This window comes from Oculina patagonica, chromosome 8 (genome assembly GCF_052425735.1).
Source record: "Oculina patagonica isolate OP01 chromosome 8, crgOcupat, whole genome shotgun sequence".
Classification (NCBI taxonomy): Eukaryota; Metazoa; Cnidaria; class Anthozoa; order Scleractinia; family Oculinidae; genus Oculina; species Oculina patagonica.
In genome coordinates, this window is record NC_135765.1 from 18,661,291 (window position 1) to 18,673,429 (window position 12,139).

General features: G+C 40.0%; 2 protein-coding genes across 2 annotated transcripts in view; one reads left to right on the forward strand and one right to left on the reverse strand.

The window, feature by feature from the left end:
* The window catches only part of LOC144662793 (uncharacterized), a 192,926-nt gene that overhangs the window by 26,161 nt on the left and 154,626 nt on the right, over positions 1-12,139 (reverse strand). The gene's annotated exons all lie outside the window — the stretch shown is intronic.
* LOC144663174 (muscle, skeletal receptor tyrosine-protein kinase-like) overlaps positions 8,422-12,139 on the forward strand; it is a 28,998-nt gene continuing 25,280 nt past the window's right edge. The window contains exon 1 of the mRNA XM_078524101.1: positions 8,422-8,572. Coding sequence (XP_078380227.1) covers positions 8,422-8,572 — 151 coding nt within the window. The remainder of the gene's footprint in view (positions 8,573-12,139) is intronic.

A 12,139-nucleotide genomic window follows, 5' to 3' on the forward strand; every position in this document is an offset into this window, starting at 1 on the left:
GCTGCAGAGAATGTAGTATTCTGAAAACACTTCCCGGCTGCCGGGTATCTAGACACAACGTTTATGAAAACTTTGAAAATGCGCGTGAAATAAATCCTTTATTGCTCTCGGGCCCATGCGATTACATATACAAAAAAAATAACGACAGAAAAAAAGTAAGCTTTTCTCAAAACCTGTCGATAGTAAGCAGGTAAGTATTTTCCATAGAAAACATGTGTAATGCTCTTACAGTAGTTGCTCTTTTCTCGACTCAAACTTTCCAAGTGTTGACAGCTTTTTTAATTATTGCAAACACTCGCCATCAAACTGCAAGTGTTCTTGCGTGCCGTATTCATCACCCACAGTAAAAAGTATTTCCTTGGGAGTTTACTGACCGATCCACAGAGTGAAATTAAGCCCCGACTATTCTACTATTTGCGAATTAGTGTGAGCACAAAATGTACTGAGCTACACAACTTACACGTATATGTACCTACCTAAAACAAGCAACTTTACAGTGTCAAATATGACCTCTCCATCAAGCAAACCATCCCTGATTCTGCACATATAGATCCTTTCATCTTCCTTCCGAGTCAAATTCAATGTGAAAGTAACCTGTCCTGGGCTAGTGCCATCCCAGAATCCACCCACATGTCCACTGTAAGGACTAGGATCACTGATTGTGGTAATGGTAACTGTTGTGGACTTCGTTATAGTAACCAGAGTTTCAACAAAGGCAAAAGAACCAGTCCTTTTTGTTCCCCACTGAATCATTTTTGCACTTCCTCCATTGAATGTCCAACTGAAGTTAAAAGATGAACCAAGGACTCCAGTCACCTGCTTTCCACCATATGGCAAAGTCCATTGTAGTTGACAAACTGTACATAGAAAAGAAAATTCCACTAGGCATGCAGACCATACAAAGTTATGTAAAACATTATTTAGCATAATGAAGTTACTCCCTATTTGCCCAGGCGAATGCCATTTTTCTTAACAGAAGGCATGCATGCAGGTACAATAAAATATATTTTCAGATAAAAGTTACCACGCCACAAACTTTGTAGGAGAGTATCATATGCACATTACTTGTCACAGTGCTTTTTATTAATATATACAATGACAAATCAGCATCTAGAGACTGGAACGATGATCCGTGCAATCAGAAGAAGGCAAGTGGCTTCCACAAGGATAAGAAAACAACAAGCACAAGGTCATCTATAGACAGCAGTTTATGTTGTTCAAACTTGGCTACATTTGTTCTTTTACAAAACTTTGCTTTTATAGAACTTTATGCAAAGGCAAGTCATTCATGTCAAATCAAGTCTTTCATGTGCTTGCCAATTACTGAGGTTTTATGTTCATCTATGCACTGATGTAGATGTCGTGTGGTGTGACCCACATAATCAGCATCTGACACTGATCACATTTGAACAGATAAACAACGCACTGATTGTTTACCAAAGCAGGCTTCTCCTCTTGTTACTTCAGCTTGTCGCCGATCTTAGCACTTGTGTAAACCGGTTGTAACTCAGTTCCAATTTTCTTCCCAAGATCTTTCAGCTGTTTGCGTACTGCGTCAGCGGATTTCTGATCTTTGAAAGGTAAAGTAATTCGCACGGATTTGTTTGTTTCGTTTATCTGTAAATTGGCAAGCACATGAAAAAAATCCACAATGTCGCGAGTCCTGACATAATATAGCGGCGCTTGTCCGCCGCTAGCTGGACCGTGCAGTTCCCACTGATCGACACAACAAATATCGCACCAATTTCTTTTATGGGACGCCTCCTTTATTGATGTATCTGACCGTGAAACTAAAAATAATTGATTTACAAAATTAGAAACAAGAAATTAGCTATAGAAATATTCGACGTGAATTAAACTTACATTGTTGCCGGATCTGGCGAGAGTTGTCATAGAAAAATCCTTTCCTTCCTTCGATAAAATATGACAGACAATTTCTTTGCTTTCCTTCAGACCACGAGTACTTGCGAAATCGATCAAATTATTGAATTGCACAATAGATGCGTTCTGTGTGGAAATGCGATACGACTTAAGGAGCGCGTGACGAGTCACCTAGTGTGACTTTATAAATTATTAATCAAACTATTGCTGAATCAAAAACAACAGAATTAAAACAAGGGAAAAACCCGTGCCATAGGGGCACTTACACATAACAATGATGTTTTCCGTTTTAAAGCAATGCCAAGGGAAACTTGATTGTTTAGTAAATAAAATGATTTAATTTGCGAGAGGAAACCAGCACTAAACACGCAATAATTTATATAATTTAAATGCAGCACGCACTGACACTGTGAAGAGGGTGCTAATGGGGTTAACAGTTAACTGACAATTGGACAAAAAAAAATAGTAGTTAACTGATATTTTGCCAAAAAGTTAGTAGTTAACTGATAAATGAAACGTTTACAGTTAAGTGACATTCTATTAATTATACTGAATACGATTGTTGTTGTAAATAAAAGCAACAAGTTTTTTCCTAACAGAAAATATTTCGTGGCATTTACCTGCCCCGCTACGTGACTAGGTGACATATTAACTGATATTTAAATTATGCGAAGGATACCAGGGTCGTACCAGGCACATGTAGATCTCCGTAATGGCGTCCAGTGGGGAGTGGTCAAAGTTATTCTAAGTTTTTTATCGAGATGATGACGAAGGATCGACATTGAAACGAAAACGGAGGTCGCGTACCGTTTGACATGGTAAAGCACAGTTCAAAGTTTGGACTCGGTGCATTTGACTTAAATTTGTTACATACTAACACTAAAATGGTGGTCGCATCATACTAATCAGTGCTTGACATACGCACCCATTACAAGCCCACTGAAAAATTTCAGTACACTTAGTACTCCCCGTGTCACCCACCAGGAATTAGGAAAGGTTTTATCAATGAGACGCCTGAGACTGCTTGGAACAAATTCCTCTCAAACAAAACTTGATGAGAAAATCCGACCAAGAGAAAAGTCCTGGGAACAAGGATCTAAAAGATCAAGCACTTCCAATCAAATTTCATCTAAAGAGGTTACCTAAAAAGCTATTCTAAAGAAGTCTGGTGGAAGTTAATTTTGAAAACAGGAAGTAGGTCTTTCAACCGAATCTTAAATCTCGCCTTTTGTAACGCGATGCCAACCAGCAGTACCAAACACAGTCCAAACTTCGAGCAAATACTCGTAAAAAAAATGGCATTTTATAGAACAGCAACCATTGCACAAGAAAATATTCAAAAAAAACATTTCCTAATATTAACAAAAGGGGCAGGTCTCTCAAAGATACACTCGTAAAATCGAAACTCTGAAAATGGCTTAAATACACGTACGCGAGAGTCGTGCAGGCTGTTCTTTTTATTTTTTATCAGTGACGTGCTGATTATACAGTATTATTTTATTTTTATTATTATAATTCAGGTTATGACGCAATAATTTTTGCTGTAAGAATAGGAAAGTTAATAAATAACTAAAATTAGCAGTTAACTGACAATTGGCCAAAAAAATAGCAGTTAACTGACAATTGGCCTAAAAATTAGTAGTTAACTGACAATTGGGTACCCCCATTAACACCCTCTGGGAACGCTAATGACCGCGAAACACTTCTTTAAAATATTCTAATATACTCTATCACCTCTATTTACATTTAAACTGTAACTCGACCGTTATTTTTATTTTATCTACTTGATAATGAACTCAAGATGAGTTCGAAACGTCGTGGCTTATTTTCGCTAATTTTTATACTTAATTGTATATCGAAATGTTCTCTCATTAGGATATGATAATGAATGATAAAAACCATTCTCCAAAGGAAGATCAAAGACAGGCTAAGTGAAAGGGAAGACGAGACTTAAGGCATCTGCAGACGTTTAAAGAATATTCAAGTACTCTTGAGAACACCATGGTTTAAGCAAATTGCATTTCTTAATGTTGTTAAATTTACGTTGTAATGATTGTTTAATTAATTGACCCATGTTATTACAACATTCATCAGTGTTTTTAGTTGTTTCGCTTGTGGCAAAATGTCTTTGATACAATACCAGAAGTTTTGCTTTGAAGAGTAAATATGCAGTGATTTTTTAGATCATAATTGTCTTGGAAACGAATATATGAAGGATCATGAACCATTCATGTACTTTTATTTGTCCAAAAGCGTGAAACTCGTAAATAACGCAGTAAGGAGCAGCTGTCACGCTGTTTACACCACTGTCTTATAACCTTTAGAAACAGTCAATGCAAGACCCTTTAAAGCGCTCAAATTCGCCATTTTGTCATTTTCAAGTAGAACGTTTTGTGGAAAATTTGAGGAATCTCTTGAGCATTCATTTATTAACTGTGAAACTTCCTCCAGCTTTTGGCTTTCAGTAACGAAATGGCTAAAAAATTATTTAACAGACCTTCATAATTTAAATGCTACTAATATAACATTTGGGTTTTTAGAATGGACCTCCTTTTAATAAATCATATTGTCATTCTATGTAAGCAATTAATCTTTCAATACCAAAATCTTAAAATAAAGCTATCTATTTCATAAAGTAACCTTCATTTTAGAGCTTTCAATAGCAAAACAAATTAAGAAACAAAACTAGAAAGTCATAACAAAGAATGGAAAGAGTTCCTCCCTGTCTTTAGGACTAGTTTTAGGAGATACAGTTTTTACAATTAACCTAATATAATAAGACATTCCCTTCATTTATTTGTAAGAAGCTATTATTTTTCTCAGTGTTTTGTTTTATAAGGTTAAATGTTCCTTTTTTTGTTTTTTCTTCTTCTATTCTTTGTTAAGTGTGTTTCTTCGATGGATAAAGTGTTTACAAAAAGTTCAAGTAGTTCAGCAGATCGACATAGAGATGGTCTTAGGATCAGTTGCAGAATGGTATAGTTAATGAAGACGTTGCATAGCCAAATGACAATCAGGAGATACAGAGGAAGCTGAGACTTTCTAGAGGTGCGGCGATTCAGCCCAAGGTGCCAGCCCTCTATGTCGTTGTTTGTTTAGACAGACTTCACGAAAACACCCATAGAGGACGCTATTACCTGAAGCCGTGCATATATAGTAGGAATCTCCTTTGCTGGAAGTAATGGCAGGGCCATGACCTTTCTGATGTAAGCGAAAAAATCTCTGTTCTCGATAAATAACAGTAATAATACTTTATTCAAAAAACACACAAATGGTATCACACAAGTGGTATCTGAAAAGGCGGACCTTGAGGTCATCCCTATTTAGGTCCCCTAAAAAACTATTAAAAAACTATTACATAAATAATAAACAATCTAAAAGTTAAAATCTAAAATATCTATAATACCTGGTACTGTGGCATATAATTAATGAATGTTCATCCACTTTTTAAGGTTTGATTTAAAAATATTTAAATAAATGTCGTGTCCGAACAAATAGTTTGGCAAATTGTTCCATTCCTTAATAATTCTAACAAAGAAGGAATATTTGAATGCGTTAATTCTTGCTGATTTCGTTTGGATCTTAAACGGATGGTTAGCTCTCGTGCTTTTACTTCTACAACACTCGAAATAATCGTTAAAGTCAAGACCATTTAATCCGAACACTGTTTTATAACATTCTACTAAGGCCAGGTACTCTCGTCGATGCTGAAGTGAGTTCCAGTTAAGTAGTTTGCGTCGTTCTTCGTATGGCATCTCGCGGGGTTTTTGCCCAAGAGCAATTCTTGATGCTCTTCGTTGTACTTTTTCAATAGCTAGTATATCTTTAACTAGATGCGGTGACCATACAGGACATGCGTATTCTAGAATCGGTCTCACCAATGACTTGTAAACTTAACCAAGACTTGGTCCTGTTTGTATGTTCTCATTGCGGAGAAGGCTTATGTACATACGTTAGATTGACGCGGAGGTATGGGTTCGTTTCATTGATAAAGTCTGTGTTCAAGCCCGATCGCGTTATGGAAGGCCGGTTAGGCGTCCCAAGAGACTTTAGTAAGCACTTGAACATTTCTGATTTATATTCTGTTCTTTTGTCTGTTGTTATGTAATTTGTGCATGTATTTTTCGTTTTCGCGCGTTTTTTGTCAGTTGTATTTGATGTTAGTTCAGTTCGGTCGGCGATAAGAGTTTCAAAGAATAAAGACGTTGAATGTACCTCGAGTCATCTGTAGAGTTTTGTGTTCGATGGAATATTTGGGCCCGTACATTTTGGTAGCAGAGCGAGGTTGATATTAGTTAAGTTACGGCCGAATCGAGCATGGAAAATGCAGAAGAAGCGTTACTAATTCCCAAGAACTTAAATGAGGCGAACGAATTAGTCAACAAGTTAACCATCGAGGATTTGAAGACATTTTGCTTCACGTTCGGACTGTCGCAAGATGGAACTAAAGCAAGTCTATACACCTGAGTAGAGAGAGGCACTGTGACAGTAAATTGTCTTGCCAAAGAACACAACGCAGCGCTACGAACAGGGCTTGAACGTGGGCCGTTCGACTCGGAGTCGAGCGCGCTAACCATTAGGCCACCGCGCCTCGCTGGTATGAGTTCATTTCTTTAAAGAGATTAGTGTTCGCTCGAGTGAGTAGTTCTTTGAAGGTTTGTTTGGTCTTTTATATATTATAACATTCTGTGTCAAAACGTATTTAAGTTATGTGAGCTTGTATCGAATCGACTTTACATGTGTAATGAATCAACTTTGACTTGAACTGAAACGACTTTGTATCAAGACGGTCGGTATTCAGACGTGGACGATTCGTACTCAGATAATTCTTACCCAATCAAGACATTTGCAAATCACTTCAAATTAGCTCGAGGAGCTGGCAAAACAAGAAAGAATACGACACAGCAACAGTGAAGTCAATTTTATTCATAAAACATTCGAATTGCTATATCGTAAAACAAAATTGTTCCATTCCCATACAAATCCTTATAAATTGAGTCTTAGAGTACTGTGGCTCTTATCGTTTGAAATTAAAATTGCAAAAGCACACACAATGAAATGAAATCGAATTACCCGGCATCTATTGCGGATAATCTTGGAACTTGGTTGCGTGAAACGATTTCTCATGGATTATACTGTAAAGAGATAAAGTAACTGTCAGTTCGAATGACATTTTAATTTATGTAAAGAAGGGCGCTTTGCTTTGGCTTTGTTGTGTCGACGCTTCTCTTTCTGTTTTCGTTTTAGACCATTGGGTCTTCGTTTTAGACCAGTGGGTCTTCGTTTTAGACCGGTATTACACCGTTGGGTCTTCGATTACTCGCTGGACTGATATCGGACAAACGACACGATTAGTATGCGTTCTCCATCGTCGAAAGCGTTCTGTATAGAAACGAGAGACGACCTAAGAACGCGTGACGAGCGAATGTGACTTTGTGGACGAGGCCTCAGAATAATTATACAGCAGAACCCCGGTAACTCGAACTCGGATAACTCGAAAACCCCGCTAACCCGAACTAAATTTCGTTTCCCTTTGGGTCAAATTTACCCCGATAACTCGAATTCCGGTTCTTGCAACTCGCCACGGATGCTCATTGATTAGAGCAACGAACAGATCACGTTTGGGATTGCCATATTTCGCTCCAATCATAAGAATTTATGATCGTGTTAGAGTTTCAGACGAGATAAATTTTTATTTGCGCTGTACTGTATACTGAACATAAGTGCTAAAAAATCAGTAAACTGTCAACTATTAACTTGGCAAGTAAATATTCAATCGACCCTGATAACTCGAAACCCCGCTAACTCGAACCGCTGTCGAAACCAACACTACGGGAACAGTGCATTTAGAAGCAAAATCTGTGGCATGGATTTGTTGAAATTCGCGTTACTGAAAAAATATGACGTCATAACTTTAAAATTAATGTAAATTTCAACAAATCAATGCTTCAGATTTTGCTTCTAAATGCACTCTACCCTAGACTGTCCACAGCCTCTCGATTTTTCAAGGCAAAAAAGCAAACGAAGCGAGCGTAAAGCGCGAGCGCGCGGCGGGAAGGGGGGCGGGAAGCGAGCGAAAGAAAAAAAAGAGAGGCGCTCAACGGAAAACAATGTAAGCTGTATGATTTTTTAGGGCTTTTGTATTCTGGTCACGTGACTTACCAAATATGGTCATGACAACCGAAAATGAAGGCAACCTCCAATAGAACAAACATGGCCAAAAACTAAAGCCCAGAATACTAAGAGAGCCCAAGATATGACGGTTAGAGGTAGTTAAGGGACCCCTTTACTCCATAGACAGCTCACTAAATCTAAGAGTAGTTTATAGAGAGTCACGATCATCTCGATTTCGAAAATCGAGATAATTTGAAAATCGAGATGATTTGGTGTGCGACAACCTATTGAAGAGATACGCTAGAGAGGGTCGATCGTCGCGTTTTTAAAAATCGAGATGATTTGAAAACGAGATGATTTCAAAATCGAGATGATTTGGTGCGCGGCACCCATTTGAAGAGATATACCATACTCAACACCGCCGCTATGTCCCGTGCGCATGATGCCGCAGCAGAAGTGCTTAAAATCTCCTCATTTCCTCAGGCCCCGCCCAACAACAACAGCGTGCCACCCGAGAAAGGGAGAAGAAATAGCGTGGCTACCGCCGCCGGCGCGGAATACGGGTCTCAGCGCGCCGGTAACTGCGCTTATTTGAAAAGCATTCTCGCGAAATACGAAATCACTGACGCCGTCGGCATCGACTCGTGCCAGTTTTTGGCCAACATTATTCAACAATTCCAGCTGCACGTCGGCAAACCGGTCAACTACGTCTGCTTTCTGTACAACTACTTCCAAGGGGTCTCAAAAGACGACTGGCCAAATAAAAGTGAAATTTTAAACCGGTTGAAAAAGGTTCTCCCAAAACTAAAGAAACAAAACAGCTGAAACGTTGTTTGAAGAATGGTGGGGAGGTCTCTTTTTATCAGAGTGTACGGTGAAACGAGCATACAAGCTCTCTGCTACAGCCTTGATGCGGAGAGGGACTGGTACTAGCCCGCTTTTCCGCTCTTGGCTCGCTGTTTGGCTGAGGAAAATGGCCGCTGACAGCTGAAGGCAAGTTCATATTTATTGCTTTATATCACGAAATCGATGTAATGCATAAACACATTTTATATCTGGTACTGTTCTAAGAGATACACAGACAATATCTAGCCCATAGTTTATATCAGATCTTCTTCGTGTCTGTGTTTTTTCTCTTGTAATATAAATGTAGTATCGAAAACAGGCAGTCGAGCAATTCGGTGCGAATGTCGTATCTAGGCATGCCAGTAAAAAGAAAATGATAATAAACGCCTGAAATACCTATTGAAAGACACCTTTATTCGTTTAAATTGTGCATGTAGATTTGTAGAATGATCTTTTGTGATCCTTTAGGTTTTTTAGTTCTCTGGAGTGACAGCTTCACAACGGCGATCGAAAGATCTCATAATAATATGGACGGTAACATAACGCTTGTCAACAACATCGAGGGATTTCACGATTTTGAAATAGATTTAGCAATTTTGAAATAGAAATATGTATAAATATTGTGCATAACAATTCCTGAATTGATCGATCGTAATAAAAAAAGGTCAGAATGCAAACTTCCAAGTTGACATGCCAGAACTTTGGCATGATCGAGTAAATAGGTTACAAATTTTCACAGGACCTTGTTAAAAGCGCCCTGTTCATAGGTTTGTAAAATTTGCAACCTTTGTAAACCTGTGAAATGCTTGTTTTTCATAAGTACATAGAAAACGGCATTACTTTTACTTGTTGACCGTTCAATGTGAATAAAATGTTTCCCGCAATGATTGCACTCTCAATATTACAGTCGCTGTCCGAAATCCGCGACAACTCTCCTTCACATGTTCAAAACTCACATATTCACCCTCCTTTTATTCAGATGCTTCTGTTAATAATTTATCGTGAAAATCGTCTGTTACATCTATGGGCATGTAATTTTATATCGAAATCGGCGTCCGTCATATTGGTCAGGGAATGGGAAACCCTCAAAAATTAATAACTGGTACCCAGAGTTTGCATCAAGGCTTTTCCGCTTGAACGGGCTCGCTTCGAACCCCTCCCTCCTAACGCCCTGCTTTTTACCATCAACCGTATGATAAGAAAAGCGCAGTTTTGTTCTTTGCGCCGTAAAGGCTCCATACTTTTTGTTGATCTCCTGGTACTCGGCGTCAGATGTCTCCCCGTCCGTCAAAGCGGCTGACACAAAAGAGCTGATTTCGCCAAGCGTCTGCTGGCTGTTTCGCTGTGGTGCGCCTGGCTTTTTTCCAGAGCCTGCCGGATTTTTTCGATCTCCCCCGCCGGTATGCTGTCCCAGGGTCCATTCTATATTAAACTCACAAACTTTGCCCCATCCCCAGCTTCTGTTTTTTTTTAAGTTGATGATGTTCCTCGCTGCCGCATGCCCCCACTGGCTTTTACAAGCAGACAAATTTTCCCCATACTTTGCTTGGCGGTTTGAGCACAATCCGTATTCCACATCGTGCTGCATCGCGATCGCGTCGGTCAGCCCAGTTGGCTTGGCTTGTTTGAATCTCCCCCGTTTCAGGGACGTATTCCAGCTGCCTTTCCAGCGGATTTTAGAGTCACGTGTAATTGTGCCCCGGCAAAGTCCAGCCCCGTTTCGGCTTTGGGAGCTTTCCGAGCACTGAATGGATGTCGACTCCCGTCCCGACTTCAGTCGCCAGCTGGCTTTGGCAGGGTAATTGCGCCCGACCTTTACCCCTTTTTTGCAAGAATCGGGAGCCCTTTTTCAAGAGCAAGGTCACTCATCCCCGCGACGAGGTTGCTGATAAAATCGCACCCCTCAACAGACCCACCAAAAAACCTGGTTTTGGTAATCCCACAGCTCGCGCATTTTACCTTCAATATCTTCCGGTTGTTTTTGCTTTTCTTTCACACAGGACACATCCATGCTATATACAGGTACCCGCCAAATTGTTTTACGTTATCGCTCACACCTTTGAAAGCTTGCCCCGCAAGTTTTGCGCCCAGCGACGCTAACGATGGGGCGTGGCCTGACAAGATCATGCTCGCAGCCTCGGCAATCTTGTCTACTGTGCGGGGTTTGTACCTCGCCAGAGCTCCGCCTTCTTTTACACCGTCCGAAAGGAACCGGGTTTTGGTAATTCCGCAAATTGCGCATTTTGCCTTTAAGAGCTTTCGGCCGTTTTTTGTAATTGCAACCTCTTCAGTGCCCTCCACATTGGGCGTGCGCCAGTTTTATTTCACGCAGAACACTTGCATTTTATATACTTATGAAAATAGGTTTTTCACGATGCGCTCGTTTTCTCGGACGTCGTCAGTAAACATTCCCAAAAAATCCTCGTAACTGGTGCCTTTTTCGCCTTCGTTTAGGAAGAGGATGGAGTTATACCCGAATCTCACGCTCAGTTCCTATTGGATTTGGTTGTTGTTTCTGAGTGCTTCCTTCTAACGCCATTTCTTTTTCCCACTCCAAAGGCGGCGGCAGTCCAAACGAGTCAAAATATTCAAATGTTTTGTTTTGAGCACGGCCAATGGGTCCCCAAATTTCCAAAATCATCAAGTTGCATGGGGAATGGGGCAGGAGTTTTACTTCGTCTCGGCTAAAAATACATTTGATAGGGATACGTAAATAATTGCACCATTTCCTCAAGTCGATGTTGGTGACGGGAACGTCTTTAACTTTATTCTTTTAAAATCTTCCCACGTCCCGAAGAATTTGCACCCCTCGCCCTTTCGGCCCTTCAGTCAGCAACCCTTTTTCGAGTATCTTTTTGACCAAACCAATAGCCAAAGGTACGCCGACGGACGCCAATGCAACAAGCCCAGAAAACTGTGCCGCACGTCCTCGACCTACCAGGTGCCGTTCCACTTCCTTTTTCTTGTAGTCTACACAAGTAAGTAAAGTTCGATTTCTTTTGGACCAAAACCTGATCCAAAAATGTTTTTCTGTGCCTTTTTAGTGCCAAAACTCAAACCCGCGCTCGCTAACGCAACTACGTTGGGTTTTTTATTGAAGGCCTTGCCAAGCTTAGCACACTAGAAATGTATTTTCTACTGGTATGCAGTCAATACAGTTCATTAACAGGTTTTTGGTTATTTATTTCGCTGTGTATGACACGCCGCTTGGGCGTGTCCCTTGGGTATCTCTGATTGGTTTGATAAGGTATTTATAGACTGTTCAGAGTTGTTCAGTCCTCTCGCTTTCGCATTCCAT